Consider the following 18,350-nt stretch of genomic DNA (forward strand, 5'->3'; position numbering starts at 1 on the left):
TTTATTTCTATTGTAACCATTTCTGACTCTAATGCCTTATACTTGTACTCACTTAAAACCTATCTCCTTGTAGTTAAATAAACTTGTTTTATTCTTGAATCAAAACTAATCCAGTGTTGTGAACTTGTGTAATTCCATTTAGGGAGCAAATTGTTGTATATTGATTCCCTTTGAGGCGCAACAAACTTAATATATCTCGACTGTCCAGGAGAGAGCTGGACAGCACAGAACATATGTTTTGGGACAAAACATGGGAATCTGTTGAGGTCATCCTGCAAGTGGTAACCCAGATTGATGGAAATCAGAGTGTGACTGATGTGTGCTGCAGCTATACAGAGACACTCAGGTGTTACCTGAATTTTGGAAGCTTGTCTGTGAGCAACCCAGGTGGGAGCTACAGCAGCAAAGGATTGGGGGGCACCAGAGTTCACAGGGCAGGGGTGACACAGCCCCTCACAGGCCTGGACTGCATCCGGGAATGTCACAGATACCTATTGTGTTTTTGTATTGCACCATCAACTGTCCTGGAAGTAAGATTATCCCATTTAGAGATAGCTGCCTGACAGGATCAGACAGTCCCTAGGGGAGAAGGGCTGAAGCAGTCCATAGTCAGGAAGAGTTTGCTGCCCATAAATATAACCTCAAAAACTCCTAATATAGATGTTAGACTTTACAGATCTCTAATTTTCCTAAGATTTAAGAAAGGCTTTTGTAGTTTCTGAATGTGGTGCAATTCTCAATGTAGTACTATTTCAAGAAGTATAAAGAAACAAACTTTGTTTTGCAGTTTCATAGAATCTGATTTAAGTGTCCTCAGGAGCCAATATCCTCACATAAGCCACAGTTGTAATTCTCTCATGGCTACTTTTACCATTCAACTCAGTGCATAGATACTGTTTGAGTGAATTGGAAGAAAATTGAGAGCCAATCCTCAAGTCAGTGGAAGTACTTATAGTGCATAGATGCCAGCACATGAGTAAATTTTTTCAGAACTGAAGACTAAAGCTAGGTCGACACCACCCCTCAGTTCAGACTATGGGGGTGTGAATAGGAGTGAGCATCAATGTGCTACACTGGAACTCCTCTGTGGATGCTGCTGGCATGAACTAAAAGCTTCCTCATTTGCATTAATATAGACAAGTCCTAAGAGACAAAGTCAGATGTGTTTGTGCAGCTTCCACTAAAGTCAGTGGAAGCTGCCTGCACGTATCAAATACTCTAGAAATTATATTTTCCCTTCCCCATATTGTCACCTCTCCTTCTCTTTTGGTATGTCCATTCCTTTCATGAACTCTAAACCTTTTTATTTAATATACCAGTTGTCTTGATTTAACGTAATCGGTCACCTCGGCCAAATCATACTTTGCCCTCATCATGTATGTTTTTAATTCAGAAGTTAGGTCATGCATACTCAGAGTTAGAGCTGATTGAAAAATTACTCCATTTTAAAATGTCATCCAAAAATGGCCTTCTACTGAGATTAAATATTTTTCACAAAAAATTTCAATTATTTCTATTTTTGTTTTTCAGGATAATTAGAAATGAAATAATTAGCATCTTTTTTCATTTTCCATTTTTTCTTGTTCAAAATATAGCTGAAAATTTCTATAAAAAATTTCATGTCAAAGTATTAACCCCCCCCCCCCCCCAAAAAAAAAAAAAGAAAAAGAAAAAGAAAAAGTTGGCCCATTTTGAATTCTGTGAAAGAAACAGTTTTGAGAATATTTTTTGGTGAAATTTGTTTTTCTTTTTCAACCAGCTCTATTCCCATCACTTATATAAAATTAACAACCCTTTTCCTACACCAGCTGCCCTCTTTTTGTCTTGTCCAGCATCAGCCCCACAATCCACCCTCCCATTCTTTCAGCCTTTGCTACAAAAAGTTTTTCTATGTGTAAAAATACAAAAACCCACACATTTGCATCCCTCCCTCTCTCTACCATTCTTCCTTTCATCTGTGGTTTCATCACAACCTTGAAACATTTTATCCATATTACCTTTAGGTTTAAAAAAAATATATATTATTAGCGGTGCTTTAATCCTGCTGGAATGCTCCTGGACAGTGTTCCAGTACTTATTCTGAGAGCTGGAAAGGCATCTTATGGCACCTCCCATATTTGTGTTCCGTAACTTCTCAGATGTAGCTCTCAAACGCTTCTTATTGGTAAATATTTATATTATGGCAGCCTCTGTCAGGACTGGGGCCCCATTGTACTGGGCACTGTACACACATAGAAAAGAGATCATCCCTTCCCATAATCAAACCCTCCCTTCAAATCTAATTGACAACCCTTCTACAAAACGAGCCAGGTTTGACCTCAGAAGATTGGGTTTTTCCTTTTGTTCTAGTACAAACTGTAAATTCACTTCTCAACATAGAAGGCACCTCAACAATCCAGGAATCCAAAACCCTTCTCTCTGCCCCAGCAGGATATACTACGATTGAACCTGGACACCAATCATCTTCTTTCATTCATTCATTCTTGGCATCAGTAACTTAATTATACACTGGCTGACACCAGGTACCACTATACTGATAGCACAAGAAAGCACTGTGTTTTGCTGGATACTTACGCCTGTTGCATTCATGAGCTGGTGCCAGTGTCTCTCTCTTATTGCAGGATTCTGTAATGCTGTTATTACCCTCAGTGATGTTATTAGGCTCTTCACTTTTAATTCCAGATCTATGTATACATCCCAGGAGCGAATGTCTTTGTCCAATGACCACAGTTCCTAAGAAACAGGTTAAAAATAATGCTCATGGTTACATGCTACTATCATAAAGTCATCACTGATCCTGTTGATAGTGTGAAAAAAAATCTTTCCAATACTTCCTCTCTTCTGTATAGAAATATGGAAGAGTCTTAGCTATGACAAGATTAGGGGTGGTTTTAGTTGGGTCTTTGGTCCATATTGTTACTTGTAATGTTTTATTACAAAGGTTTGTAGGTTAATCTAGAGCTCTGGATGATCCAGTTTTAAATAAACTGAAATTAAATAAATGACTATATTTACACAGTGAATCTAAAAAGATTCCGATTAAACCAGAGCCCTCTCCTTTATTATGGCTTGTAGGAAGGCGCTGTGGCCCCAGCAGCCTGAGCGGACCAACCCCAGCCTAGCAGACAAATCTGCCCAGCAACAGAGGGACCGGGCCGCGATAGGACTGCCCGGTCAGCCCAACCAGCGGCGGCAGGGCGGAGCCCCTACAGGAAGGGGCGGTATACAGGACACGCCCCAGAGCTCAGTCTGGGAGAGACCGCTTCCGGAGACAAACGTGCTGCCCTGCCGGCAGAGGCCTAGGCCAGAGCAGAGCCTCCGACCAGCCCCGGCCCAACCCGGACCTGGAGACTGGGTGGGGTCTTCAAGGAGCTGGACCAGGCAACCAAGCCAGAGAGATTGGGCTGAGGTACCCGAACCCCAGGACTAGACCGAGCCACTGGAGCCCCGGGACTGGGCAGAGCCCCCGAAGCAACCCGGGTGGAACATACCCCCAGAGGCCGGATGGGACCTGGAGGAGCTGCTGGCTGCCGATCCCCTTGACCTGGGACAGGACTTGGATGAGCTGCTGGAAGCTGAGCCATTCCCCGTGCCCAGTGACCTAGAGGAGCTGCCCCTCGAAGAGGAGCTCCCCGCATTGCTGCCCGTGGATGAGGAGGGACTGGCAGGCCTACCCTGGACGGAGTGCCACAGCGACTCTGAGGAGACAGGTACCTGGGAATACAGGGAGGAAGTAGCCCAGAAACAGCCATAGACAGTGGCAGAATCTGAGGCCCCGGTGGCGTGTTGCGGCGGGAGCCCTGCCGACACAGTGGCAAACGCCTTTGCCACTGCCAGGGTCCTGGGCTGGAATGCCTTCCTACAAGCCATAATAAAGGAGAGGGCTCTGGTTTAATCGGAATCTTTTTAGATTCACTGTGTAAATATAGTCATTTATTTAATTTCAGTTTATTTAAAACTGGTTCATCCAGAGCTCTGCGTCTCCCTCCCCCCACTTTCCTAGCCACCCCAGAAAAGCCTCCTCCTCCCTATCGCTCCTGAGAGAATGAACCCACTGCTTGCTTGCTCGCCCTGCCTGAGGGTCAGAGCGATAGACTGCTTGCTCGCCCGCCGCCAGAGGGCTGGGCTAAGCCCACGAGAGAGCTAACAGTTACCCTTTGTTTTGGAAGGCGCTGTGGCCTCCCCTGGAGCCAGAACCCAAGGGAGGGCCCCAGTGACCGGGCCGGAAAGGACAGTCTGCCACATGGCTCTTATGACCTTGATCTAATATTTTATCAGTTAGTTCACTGCATGTATGAAACTACTTCCCTGTGATATTTAACAGACTGGCATAACTAGGAGGGAACTCTTCGGTACATGCAAAGATGTTATGAATGTGACATAGGTGCAGTGTATAGCAGTTGGCTAGATTAGAGGGACATTATTTATTTAAAACCATGGTTTAAACCATGGTTTAAAATTAAGAGAGATTCACAGTGGACTTGATTCTTCTGTCACTGACACCAGTATAAATCAGGAGTACCTCCACTGAAATCCAGTTAATCTGGTATAAAACCAGTATGGGGGGAGATCCAGGCCCACAGAGACCTCCACTTTCACGTTTCCCCTTAAATCATTCATACACGAAATGGCCCTGCTAATTCTCCTGGTACCTCAATTCCAGTTTCTAATCCAATCTTCCCTTGTTCTATAATCTATTGCCTTTGCCTTCATACAACTACCATCAGTAAACCATTATTAACATTTTAAGGGAAGAAGTTTCATGTTTTCAAAAGGTATCCTTCCCTCCACAATTGAAAGTCTCTAACAGACCTCTTAGGACTCATGGACTGGCAAAATCTGTCCAAGTACAGAACATAAACGCCTGCAAATTCCACTGATCTCTGGATTAACGGCTTTCATCTGCAGAAGACCCCATATAAGGCTTTATGTTTGCTTTATTTTCTTTGTTTTCAGACTGCCTCAATTCAGAGAAGTGCCAGTGACATTTTACCATGTACATCCACAGGGAAAGGAACCTAAGCCAGAAGGATAAAAGTTTAAAAAAAAAAAAAAAAAAAGTTCCAGAATGTTGAGTTTGGACAAAAGCAACAAATAAACTGAAACATCAGATAGGGGAAAGTGAGAAAGGGGTGGCATGGAGACAGATAAATTGTAGAAAGAGACAGCAATGGAACCTGCCTTGGCAAACCTTCTGAGCTCTGCATCCATCTGTTCCACATTAATCTGTCTCCACTGGGTTTTAGTCCAATCATCAATGTTGCTCTGAAATAGCAAGTACAGATAAAAATGTCAACAACAGTTGGTGAAAACTAGCTTCTACTATATAGTAGATAAATGCATATGATGGGTTGTTCTATCATCCAGAGATAGCCCCAGTTCTTGAAACAGTAACTCTACTTTTCAAGCCTGCACCATCACTGCCACCCCAAACCGTACCAAACAAATAACCCATCTTCTTCAAGGCTAAAACAAAACAGGTATTTAAGCCATTTCAAGTTTCAGCCTCTAATGCCAGTCAGCTAGGTATGTATGTATATTTATTTTACATATATAGCATTATATCTACATTTCTAGATGTGCAAATATACTCTGTATCTACATAGAATATACACTCATTCAGAGCCCTGAAATTGCCACAACAACTTTCCAGACCTGCCAAAAACAAACAAACCCATACCTATTCATCTTTCCTTTACCATGTTACTGGGGGAAGAAAAACAACAAAACAGTGACAGTTTGTTTTTGGAAAAAATATTCTCTTTCTTGGACTAAGTAGAAGTTTACAAGACTGATGTAACATGAAGGTATCTACTTTCATACATCATTACTGAATGTGACGCTTCTCTTTTTCCCACTAGTTTTCTCTTTAACTTTACAAAATAGCCTGTAAGAGATGCTTTAATAAACAGCATGGATACCAAACAAAATTAATGTCAATATGCAATATGTTTAGTACACCATAACTCTGCTATCTGAGATGGCAAACGAAATAGGTAGCCTAACCACAAAGGTATATATCTTTTACTGCATAACTCATTCTGAACATGGTTTAAGATTTCTGCAGTCACAGGTGAAATACCAAAGGACACAAGGTTGTAGATGTAGACAGCTTCCAGGGTTCCCTGCCATGCTATCAAAGTGCTTAGTATGTGAACTATAGCAGCTGTGATGCTACCACTCGTCAATGATACACAGGGTGAAATGCCAGCCCCATTGAAATCCATAAGAATTTTGTCATTGAGTTTAATGGGGTCAGAATTTCATTGCTAGTGTGGAGAGTGTAAAGGGTGGTATAGACATGAAAGCAGAGCTAAGACTGTTTGGGGTATCAAACTCTTTCTTTCCATACTTTGAAATGCATATTTGTTTTAATTCTGCATTTTTTTTTACCCTAACCCTGAATTTTCTTGCTTTCTGGATTTTTGGTCTGTCTTTTTTAAAAAAACCAAACAAGCCAACTAAAACATATTGTAACAATGTTTCTTTTTATTCCTTAAGTACCTGATATGTATTTACAATATTCACTTCAGCTTAAAGTTTTGGGTTGTGGGAAGGGTTTTTTTGTTTTGTTTTTAAGGTTAACATTTTGGAAGTAATTAAAATTGAGAATAGCAATACTTTGATCTTAATAGTATATTTATAAAAAGATAGTATATATAAAAAATTGAAAACAACAAAAAGTTCCCACATTTACATCTTAGTTTTTAAACTTCTTTTAGAATAAAACTATAAATGCTTCAAGGAACAAACCCTGAAGATACTACATTCAGAATAGTTTCCAGAGCTATAATGTTCCTTTAATAAACAAATAAAACCCCTTACTGTAACATAAATATTAATATCCCACACTTCCTTGAGCAACCGTATTTCTTTGCGACATTGTTTCATTTGTTTGTAATCTGGAACAACCACTTCAAAAAGATTTGCAGATTCCTGCATTTGTAACATTTCTTCTTCCAATGCCTCAAGCTCTAGATTTTCCTTGAAGAGGAAAAGAACACTCATGAATATAATTATAAAATAGGTCTAGGTAAGTTCAGAATGACAGTCAAATTAGTATATCTGAAAACAAGAGCCTGCAGCAAATATTATAGAGATGTTATATGTTTCACTTTCAGTCTCTGGTATTTCAAAGGACTACAATATCTTATACACATTTATATTCTATATTTATATTCCATATTTTATGTTATACACACAAACACACAAATGTAGGGACTACAATGTAGAATTTCACTTAATGTATCATTGTTATTTTTTATTAACTGTAGTAAATACACATTTTTTTACTCCCTGGGCAAGTCATTTTTCTCATTACCATTATAAAGTTGTTCCGTGAACGGACTAAAAATTAAAAAAAAAACCCTGAAATTATAATATATATAAAAGAAACAATTTGATGCATGTTTGTATGCATTTTTTATTATATAGTATAGTATGCTTGCATATTCCTTCAAAAAGGATGCATAGTACAAAATGCATGCAAACATGCATCACACTGATTCTTTTTAAAGGAACATGCAACTTGATAAAACACCATACAGTAAAAGAAAAAACACATACAATATGTTTTTGGTAATGGTTTTAAGATCTACAGATAGACATACAGCAGTTAAATCTCAAACTCAAGTAGTTCCATGTGAAATACAAACTGTCCAATTATTTTAATACATAAACTGAAACTTCTTTAATTTTATACTGAAAGATTTCTAAGAAAATGTGCAGTTCTGTGATTTTCCCATTACCTTATCAAGAAGTGCATATGGATTTTTTGTATCAAAGCAAAAGGGAGCTTCCACTCTAAATCTTTCTCTGAATTCTATCTGCTTCCCCTGATGAAAAGAAATGCAGGCAATAAATTCAGTCAATGATCGTATTCTCATCAGAAACGTGTTAGAAAACTGAATGCAGAGTTCAGCTTACATCAAACGAAGCACATTTTTTTCTGATCAGTGTGACCTCAGAAGTCTGAAGAGGTGCCACTTCATGCTTTATAGACACAGCGATTTTTTTGGTGGTATTCCATTTTTCAGGCAATTCCTATTGAACAATGTAAAATTATCCTCATATGGAGACCTTGAACATTTCACACAGCAGAATAGATTACTTAGAAACCATCTATAGAAACTGTTGGCATGACCCCAAATCTATCTAATATTCAGGGAACAATTAACTTTTATCATTATTTCACAACTCAGCTCTTTAGAACAAATAAATTGTGCAGGACATATTTAATAGGAAGTTAGATGTGGCAGTTTTTTCCTTGCAGTGACTTGATAGGATTTATTTTAACAGCAGCAACACAATAAATCACAAACTTTTCTGAAAATACAGAGTAACTAAAATGTGCTTGACTAAGCTATTCAAGTAGGTTTAAGTACAGTCACATAAAACCTGATCTACGAGATACTGGGCACCTCTTGCACAGTAACTGAAGCACTCAATTTTCATTGCCTTGACACCTCACAAGTTATGGGACCATATATACTTTGTAATAGTGTCCAAAGGCCCAAGTCAGGATCATGGCCCATTGTGCTAGGCATACACAAAGCACATATGTGAAATCCCTAACCCAAAAAATTGATCTACTTTGAAGTAGATAACAAGAAGCAGTAGAAGTGGTATATCTTGACTTTAGTAAGGTGTTTTAAACTGTCTCGCGCGACCCTCTCATAAACAAATTAGGTAAATACAACCTAGATCAGAGGTCCTCAAACTGTGTGGGACACTGAGGAATGTTCGGGGGGGGCCAAACCAGCCGTTATGGGGGGCAGGGAGGGAGCACTATCCAGCCCTGCTCCACTCTGGCTCGGCTCTGGGCCCAGGCCTGGCCCCCATGGCACCCGCAGCCCACCGAAGCGGTCCCCAGTTCCCCCTGGGGTGCCCACTGCCCCCCACCCAGCCTCGGTGCCTGGTGCCCACCTGGCTTTGGCCCCCAGCCCTGATCATGGCCCTACTTCCAGCCGTAGTCCCTGTCCCTATCATTGCCCCACTACTAGCTGGGGGGGGGTGTGGACATGGATGGGGGAGGGTAAAAAGTTTGGGAACCACTGACCTAGATGGAGCTACTATAAAGTGGGTGCCTATCTGATTGGAAAACCATTCCCAGAGAGTAGTTATCAGTGGTTCACAGTCAAGCTGGAAGGGCATATCAAGTGGGGTCCTGCAGGGACCAGTTCTGGGTCCGGTTCTGTTCAATATCTTCATCAATGATTTAGATAATATCATATAGAGTACACTTACAAAGTCTGCGGACAATACCAAGCTGGGAGGGGTTGCAAGTGCTTTGGGGTATAGGATTAAAATTCAAAATGATCTGGACAAACTGGAGAAATAATCTGAAGTAAATAAGGACAAATGCAAAGTAATCCACCTAGGAAGGATCAATCACTTGCACATATACAAAATGGGAAATGACTACCTTGGAAGGAGTACAGTGGAAAGAGATCTGGGGGTTATAGTGGAGCACAAGCTAAACATGAGTCAACAGTGCCACGCTGTTGCGAAAAAAGCAAACATCATTCTGGGATGTATTAGCAGTCGTGCTGATTAGGTCTCTACTGGAGCATTGTGTCCAGTTCTGGGCACCACATTTCAGGAAAGATATGGACAAATCAGAGAAAATCCAGAGAAGAGCAACAGAAATGATTAAAGGTCTAAAAAACATGAGCTATGCAGGAAGACTGAAAACAGGAGCTGGGTAGAGAAATGGCAATCTCCACTTCCTGTGGCAGGCTCTGCTGGGAAGAAGAGACAGCATGCAATGATGTGATCACCAATTGGCTATGGTAATAGCTGCAGGGACACAGCTAGCTGAGAATCAGCTCTAGGTTGGGAGCAAGTCCAGAGCAATCTGAGCATGTGCTCCCACAAGCCTGCATTGCACTGCATGTAAGAATCAGTCAGAGCTCAAAGGGAATGAGATGCTTCACTCTGTGACTGAAAGGCTGAATCTGGCACAAAAGCTGGATAAGATGAGGCTGCAGCTGGCCACAGTTTTGTTTGTGCTGAGAGAGAGGGACAATTGAAAGCTGCTACAAAAAGATCAGACAGAAAGCTGCCTAGACCCAGCAGAGAAGTGAAGGAACCTTTGTCCGGGACTGAGACACAGAGACATTGGTTGCTGACAATGTTAAGTGTTTGGTTACTGATAAATGTTGGAGTGTTTTCTGTGTGTATTCCTGACTTCCCCAAATGCAGACAGAGGGGGTTGTGCACCCCAAGATGAGCCACAGATGCTACTAACAGATGTCCCACTACTAACAAAGGGGTCCCCCTACTGCATTTCATAAATGCAAGTGAAAATAAATGTGATAAGCCAAATGGAGTTATGGAAAACAGGATGTATGTATATATTAGCTGCTGATTTCACTAAAACTGCTACAAAAATAACTTTTTTTTTGAAAGACAAAAGTTCACTTTGTTCCAGATCATTTTAGAACTCAGAGTTTTGTGCATGAAATGCTGTTTTTGCACTGAGATAAGAAATTTAAAATATTTTTATGCAAATTGCTGTTTTGCCCCCACCACCCAAGAAGAATTTCAAATGTAAATTTCAAAGTTTTCCAGGCAAGACTGAGATGCTGGTAGAAAGAGGGAAGCTCTTTTGAAAAACTTGCCCTCAATAATAGGAATATTATAGAGAAGTCATCTGCCCTAGTTTGCAGTCTTGGAGTCTTTTCAACCTCCTCAATGTTACTGGATGCCCAAATTAACATGGTGTCAAAAAGCACCAATTTCCATCAGCATTTGGCCAGAAGATTGTATCTCATGCTATCAGCCTCAGACTTTGCTATCCATGAATATGTAACCTTAAAGCTTGATTATTGTGCTTGAAGCCACACAACCTGAAAACGTTCCAAATGGTACAAAATGTAGTAGCCTGCTTAACACCACAGGTCATTATGAGCTCATCACTTCACTGACTTTCCACAGAATACAAAGTCCAGTGCCAGGTTTCTACCTTCATACTCCAAGTCTTTCATGGGATTGGCCCTACCTGCTTGAGAAGTTGCTTATCCATCCGTGATCATAATAGCCATCTTTCACTGGAACTATGAAAAGTCAACTACTAGGGGGAGGCTTGCAAGTGCAGGAGACAGAACTTTAATAAGAGCTGGACCTAGTCTATGGAACTCACAGCCTAAGGAGGCAAAAATGGACTAGGGTCCTCACCCAGTTCAGAACTAATTGCAAAAAAAATTCTCTGGCTTGGTTTTCCCTAAATAAATACTTCACACGCAAAGTAAACAAATAATTTTAAAATCTAGTATGAGCTACTTTTCTTATGGCTAGAAAGAGAGTGACTGCAATTATAATTTCTACATGATTGTGAAGTGCTCAGATAGTATGGTTGGGGGACGTATTATTTTTTATTTTTAATCCTACAATACCTCTAACTGGACATAAACTTGGTCTGGCAATTTCTGTCCATAGCTTTCCAACAGTGTAATAGTCTCCTTTAGAGGTTCAAAGAGCTCATCAGTAGCTGCCTGTCTGTCTCTCACAGCCAGGAGATGCCCCATGATTTCTACTAGTCCAGTATAATCTCCTTCATCCACTTCTCTTTGGAGTCCAGCATCTGTCACTTTTATAAACTCTTCAAGGTCAGTCAGACTATCAAAGAGAAGAAAATAAGATTTCAACTCTGAAAACCTTTTCTTTATCAAGTGATCTGATACATAACGAGTTTTAAAATTAATATCCCTTATGGTTACATTCCTTTTTGCATTATGAGTGTCTTAAAACAGTTTTGGCCTGACTTTCAAAGGTTCTGAGCACCTGCAGCTTAGATTGACAGCAATGAGATTTGCCAGTGTTCAGCAGTTTTGAAAGTCAGGTAATTTATACCTAATTAAAAATCACTGTTAGAAGGCTATCCAATTATACACAAAATTATCACACACACTTTAATACAACCTAGCTTTAAGATTGCACATTAGCCTCACTGGCCCAAATTCTACCTGGACGTACAGCCAGTCAAAGAAGTTTAAGATAATAGGGTTGCACAGAGTTAAGTCAAATCAAGTCAAAATTCAGCTCATTGAATCATTATTTAATAGATATCAATGACTATTAAGAAAATAGCAAGTTAGAATTATTCTAAACAAAAAACAGGATGCATTTTTACCTGTCAATGACAAATCTCAAAAGATGCTCCTTGAACATCCAGCTCCATTTCTTAATAATGTTTAACAAATTCATTTTGAATGGTTTCATATCCACCTTAAACCAGCTTTCAAATGTTCTGAAGTCTTCAAACTTGCTCACCTGAATGTACAGATTCTCATAGATGTCAATCTACAGCAGATAAAAGATTATATTACATATACAAACATATATGTTCTTCCAAATTTCAGCGGCCATGCAAATATCCTGAAAGAACCTACTTCAATTCTAGGGGAAAAAACAACAACAAAACACCTACTAACCAGACATCCCTAGTTGTCCCCTACCACCTCACAATGGAACCCATACAGAGGAACTATTACAACCCATACTTGATGGGGACCACATCCTGAAAAGCATCTTTCCAAAACTCCTTCTTCTGGCCTTCAAACAACTCCCCACCCTCGCTAAATTCGTCATCAGGAGCAAGCGCCTCATGGACCAGGACACACCAACTCAAAGCAGCACCAGATCCTGTCAGACCAATAGATGCAAATCTTGCAGACATCTACACTGCTACAATGATCAACACCTCCCCAACACATCTTTCAAGATCCAAGGGTCGAACACATGCCTATCACAACACATTTTATACAACCATATACCTCAACTAGTGCACCAAATGCCCCAATAACTACTATGTGGGTGAAACCCAACAATCACTACGCTCTTGAATGAACTCACACAAAAAAATGACAAAGACAGAAACACCAGATCACCTGTGGGCGAGCATTTTTAACAAAACAATCACTCCACATATGATCTTTCAATACTCGTCCACAAAGGAAACGTACACAACACCTAGAAAAGGTGAGTCTGGGAACTTAAATTCATAATGCTGCCAAATACTAAAAATTATGGACTCAAGAGAGACTCTGGTTTTAAGCTCATTACAACAACTGTTAATACACAACTCTCTGCTTACCCTTAGTGGCCCACTTCAAAATCCTTTTGCATAGCAATCTAACCCTTATTGCCCACTCTATTTCAAGTGGCCTCCTATAACATGCATTACCCCTTATGCTTAATCTGTCCCAAACTGTATTTAGCTCAGACACTTATTTCCTTCCCCATACCTGAAGAACTCTGTTTAGCTCAGAAGCCTGTCCCTTCCACCAACAGAAGTTGGTCCAGTAAAAGATGTTACCTCACCTACCTTGTCTCACCCAAATACAAAGTCAGCTAAAGCTGCAAATGAATATTTGCTCGCTTGCCTGTTCTTTAAACTGCTCAGTAGTAGGTGGCTGTTCAGGCACTCCCTCGTCGGCATGAGCTTCTATCTCTTCAGAAGTTAACACATGACCATACAGCAGAAACTGCTTCATAAACTCAGTCCTGTCATCTACCCAGAGATAAGCGTAGGCGTCCAGAGAATTTCTGTAGTCCAAGGCTTTCCTAATAACATCTGCCACTCTGTCCATAATTTCCTGCCTGATCTCCGACAGCTCTAACATGTTGTTCATATCGCTCTAGGCATGAAAAAAGAAGTAATTATTTTACAGCAGTAAACCAACTATATGTAGTATTGTGTATTAACATTAATATAGAAATCATTTGCTAGTTTACACTTGCTATATAACTGCAAAACTCAGGAATCCCCATCACCATTGCTACCAAAGCCTGTAGACAAAGGCCTGTCAGGGACTGTCTAGATATAGTTGGTCCAGCCTTAGTGCAGAAGTCTGGACTAGATAACCTTTCGAGATTCCTTCCAGTCCTACATTTCAATGATTCTATAAACAGTGCACATTCTGGGCGGCCATCTATTATTTCTGCTGGATATTATGCCATATACAGTACTGACAAAAACAGTAATTTCAAAAGAGTGGAGATCTTTGGCAAGTTAGTGGAGACTGAACATCTCATGAAACTAACATAATTAAAGTGTCCAGGTAGAGGATGTTGCCCCCTCATCTCTACAATTGATTAAGCTTCGGTTACAGAAAAGGTCACTCGTGGACCTTCAGGGCTGAGAATGACATACAAGGAAGACTGACTCTCACAAGACCAAAAAGATAGGTTTGAAAAATATGCAAGACATCTTTTGTAAAAATATATATTTCAGTGAACTCTATTTCCATATTTGGTTTCAATTTGTTTAAAGAGACAACTTTATTTCTAGTGTGCAAGTTTTTATTTTTAATACATCATAGAAAACAGATATATAGGGCTAGATTCTCTTCCAACTAACGTGGATGAAAATCAGGAGTAACTATTTAAGTCAAGGGGGGGGTTACACTGATGTAAAAATCAGTGGACTACAGAGTACAAACAAGACCTAGTGTTTACAAGCTGATGCTATTTGTACATTATTGCAGTGACGAGAGTGTGGGCTCTCAGGCTTAGTGGTCAGAGCAGGAGTCAGGACTAATGGTTGGAGAAGAGGGTCAAAACTGAAGACAGCATCAGGTACCAGGCTGAAGGTCAGAGCCGGAGATAAAGTCAGGTGCAAGGCCAGGGGTCAGAGCCGGAAACAGCATCATGAATAAAGCGGTGGAGCAGGGGCCTGCAGCAGGGCAGGACAGCAGGAACTGTAAGTAGACGGGAGTGTGGGATGGGAAGACGGGAACCGGGAGCAGGCAGGGAAGCAGGAACCGGGAGCAGGTGGGGATACAGGCTTACCAGTCAGATAAGCAGGAGGCGGCTGTAGTCACAGCCAGCCAAGGATTCCTTTAGGTGCACGAATAACTTCCTAGTTTATATATTTCAACATAGCCAATTTGGGGGGCTGGATGTTTCTCCCAAGTGGGAGCTTTGGGGGCAGGGCCCTCAGTGAGCTAATCCTTTCCTGGATCCTTCTCTAGTTTCTCAGGTGAGCTGCTTTGTGGCAGTCGCGGCCTGAGAACTGCCTGTGGGCCCGGCTTTGAGGCTTGTGGTCCTTCCCTCACAATGATACATTAATTGCAGTGATCAAATTTCTTGCAATCTACATTTGTTTTACATTAAATTAGATTCATTATTCCCAAGTATATGGAGAAAGTATAAAATACCTGGTAATTTTCTACTTCCAGATGTGCTGCTACTCTTTTCACCTGGGCAGACATTTTGAAAATATTGCTCAGAAGTTCTTCTACTAGGTCATAAAAGCCATCTCCAGCCTCTTTATCTAGTGAAGGTTTAAATTCAATCTCTGGGGCGCTAAGGATCATTTGTGCCTGAAAAAATGGAGCAGGCTTCAAACCGCTCTCTGTGTTCTCCAAGAAGTAGTCTAAATTGTGCATTATTGTGTTAAAGAAACCATCAACTACAATATCATCAATGTACTCTATATAAATCTTCCAAGAGTCTGAGGAGGAATCTGCTCTGAAAAGCTTTAAGTTTTCCTGGGAAAGAAAAAAAAACAAGTTACAAAGCACTTTAATCATACAACCATCTAGCGCAAATGATTTGTCATTCAGAATATGTAACTGCTTCAATGACATTTCAGTAGTAAATACTTAGGACAAAATAAGGCTCCAGTGATATCCATTGTAACAAATGTGGCCCTGATCCTAAAATTTGATCTGCTTGGGTGGACCTTTCACCTCTTTGCAGCCTCCTTGATATTAGTGGAACTCTGTGCAGGGACAGGGTTCCTGCATGTACCAGATTGCAGGTCAGGGCCTGAATTATTATATTACATTGCAATTTCAATAGAGCATCAACATTTTTGAAAGAATGCCACAGCATGCTAGTTCAGCACACCACTGCTTGTTCTGCATGCCAGTGTAAGCCCTTATTAGATTCACCTACTTACAATATTTTCAAAAGACAAAAGTCCTCATCTGGTCTAATTCTTAAATAAAGACAACTCTTTACTTACCATTATCAATAAACTTAGATAGAATATGGACCAGAAAATAGTCTCAAAGTAGTGGAATAAAAAATAAGAAGTTACTGGATAAAGAAAAATATTTAAAGTCTATTTTCTCTTTCATCTTACATACAATTTGCATCAAAAACATCAAGCAGAGTCCTTTCCAGGAAGTCTGCAAAAAATGGTGCCAGGCATGCAAAGAATTGGAGTGTGAAATCTTTTTTCGTGTCAGGATTTTGATACAGAATTATGTTTTTTGCAGATCACTGGTAGTCACATGGTATAGCAGCTGACGTTTGAGAGATTTTTTGTGGGTTTTTTTTTTACATTTTATTTAGCATTCATAAATAACAGGGGAATAAAACACTATGTATATTTTTAAGAACATAACTCATGAGATCTTCAATTTTAGAAAGAAATTTTACAATATGCCCTCTGAAAGATAGACTGTAGTATTTGCTCCAGCTACAAAGGTGATCTTACGGAGGTCATGGGAAAAATTTAGCGCAGGGCTAACAAAATGTAGTGCAGGGAAACAAAACAGAGATAATGGGTGTGCCATGATTCAATCTAGCCTATAATTCTTCGTCTAATGAGATAAAAAGCAATACTAATTTAACTCGGTATCAAGATTATTCTTCCATCTTATCCCTATTTTTTTCAATGTGTTAATTTTAAAGGAACTGTTATGTAATTTGTATAGCTATTTAAATAATTGAACAGTCAAGTACATCAGTGAATTTAACGGAATGCTAAGAGTTTGCAGATTATACAGAACGCCAAATATTTAACTCCTTCTTGCTACTCTAGATATACCTCACTTATCCTCAATTTAACATATTCTTTGCAGGATACTATTAATACAAGTATGGTTATGAATAATAATAAAAAGAAATATGCTGTTAGAAAGAAAGATTATCAGATCATTTAAATAACATGCAATTACAGTAGAAGTTACCTCTGCAAGCTGATGAATCTTGTAGCCATCCTCTTTTAGTAACTTGTATTTCTTAGCAAGTCTATCTCCTTTATCCTCCAGATTTAATAAAGCATCTTTCCTGTTATCTTTCCTAGATAAGAGTGTGTGTTCTGCCCAGGAATTCATAAACTGCTGAATTGTTTTAATATTCTCCTTTGACTGTTGAACTCTCTGCTCCAAGTCATGCACTGTTGCTCTCACTTGCTCAATATATTTCCAGCAATTCTCCTCCTGCCACGTGAATACTTCTTCCGCTTCTCTTAACTGATCATCAATAGCTCTCAGCTCATTTTCAATCAGAGGATATTCAACCTCCAGAACAGTCTGTTTAAGCTGGTTGTACCACTGAACGATGAGTTCAAGGTTTCCAGTATACTGTTTGTGTAAAAAGACATTCATAGGGAGAAATTCCTCTAAAATTGGGCCACCATTGCCATTTGAATGAGTAGATGACTATATGAGCAAAGCAGCTATTCAGTAAGGCCTCCATACCCTGTACACGAGAAAGGAGAACCACTCCGGCCCCAAATGGGCTAGCAGGAAATGGGCTTGGGGACCATGGAGCTGGACCAGACAAGGAGCTATTGAATCCACACTCTAACTATGTGGGGGGCTTGCAGCACTGGACCTGCCAGTGGGGAGAAGCTATAGCCACTGTTCCAAGCAGTGCTACAGCACCATTACTTTCCTGCCAGTTGCAGGATCTATTTTGTCTCCTGCAAAGTTCTCCACACAAAAGCCAGTTACCCCAAATTATGCAAGGAAGGGTATACTGAAGAGCAGAACAAGTAGAGCCCACATGCATACATACACACACTGCAACATTTTGCAATGAAAAAAGGACATTATTTCATACTTCCTGAAAGCACAAACCTTAGCAAAAGTTTTCCTTTTTGTATATATTGCTAATGCAGAATCTGGAATATCGGATCGATTCAACATCAGGAGATACTTCACCTCTCTCAACAAAGCCACTAGCTATAAGAAACAAAGCAGTATTATTATTTTTAATCTCCTTTCAGAAGGTACAATGTTGTTTTTTTTATTTTGTTTAATTCAGTGTGTAATCTCCGATATTAAGATGCTCAGATACTACAGTGGTGAACACATTATAAGAACCTCTATAGAATAGAACCTCTTTTAATTAGATTCAGGAGTTTAAGGGTGAGGTGGGGCAGGGTTTAGCAGTCTAAACATTAAAAGTGCTATATACTGTACAGTAAGTGCCAACTGTTATTATTATCCTCCAGCTGTCTCTAGAGAAAGCAAAATACTATTACAACAGCCTTCTTTATTTCTGAAAGTGAGAATTCTCTCCCATGCAGGCACAGGGGAACCATATTTTCCAAATGAAAAACTAAGACAATAATATAAACAATCATAGGAACTGTAGCATAAAACAAA

The 18,350-nt window shown here is 40.0% G+C and overlaps 1 protein-coding gene across 1 annotated transcript in view; it reads right to left on the reverse strand.

The window, feature by feature from the left end:
- DNAH11 (dynein axonemal heavy chain 11) overlaps positions 1-18,350 on the reverse strand; it is a 261,889-nt gene that overhangs the window by 199,628 nt on the left and 43,911 nt on the right. Inside the window, 11 exon segments of the mRNA XM_067562084.1 lie at positions 2,575-2,733; positions 5,182-5,265; positions 6,826-6,984; positions 7,749-7,835; positions 7,927-8,043; positions 11,397-11,619; positions 12,134-12,303; positions 13,386-13,640; positions 15,162-15,494; positions 16,926-17,321; positions 17,820-17,924. Coding sequence (XP_067418185.1) covers positions 2,575-2,733; positions 5,182-5,265; positions 6,826-6,984; positions 7,749-7,835; positions 7,927-8,043; positions 11,397-11,619; positions 12,134-12,303; positions 13,386-13,640; positions 15,162-15,494; positions 16,926-17,321; positions 17,820-17,924 — 2,088 coding nt within the window.

The sequence above is a fragment of the Emydura macquarii genome, unplaced genomic scaffold (assembly GCF_026122565.2).
Source record: "Emydura macquarii macquarii isolate MOO-44397 ecotype Brisbane River unplaced genomic scaffold, CSIRO-AGI_Emac_v2 contig_2422, whole genome shotgun sequence".
NCBI lineage: Eukaryota > Metazoa > Chordata > Testudines > Chelidae > Emydura > Emydura macquarii.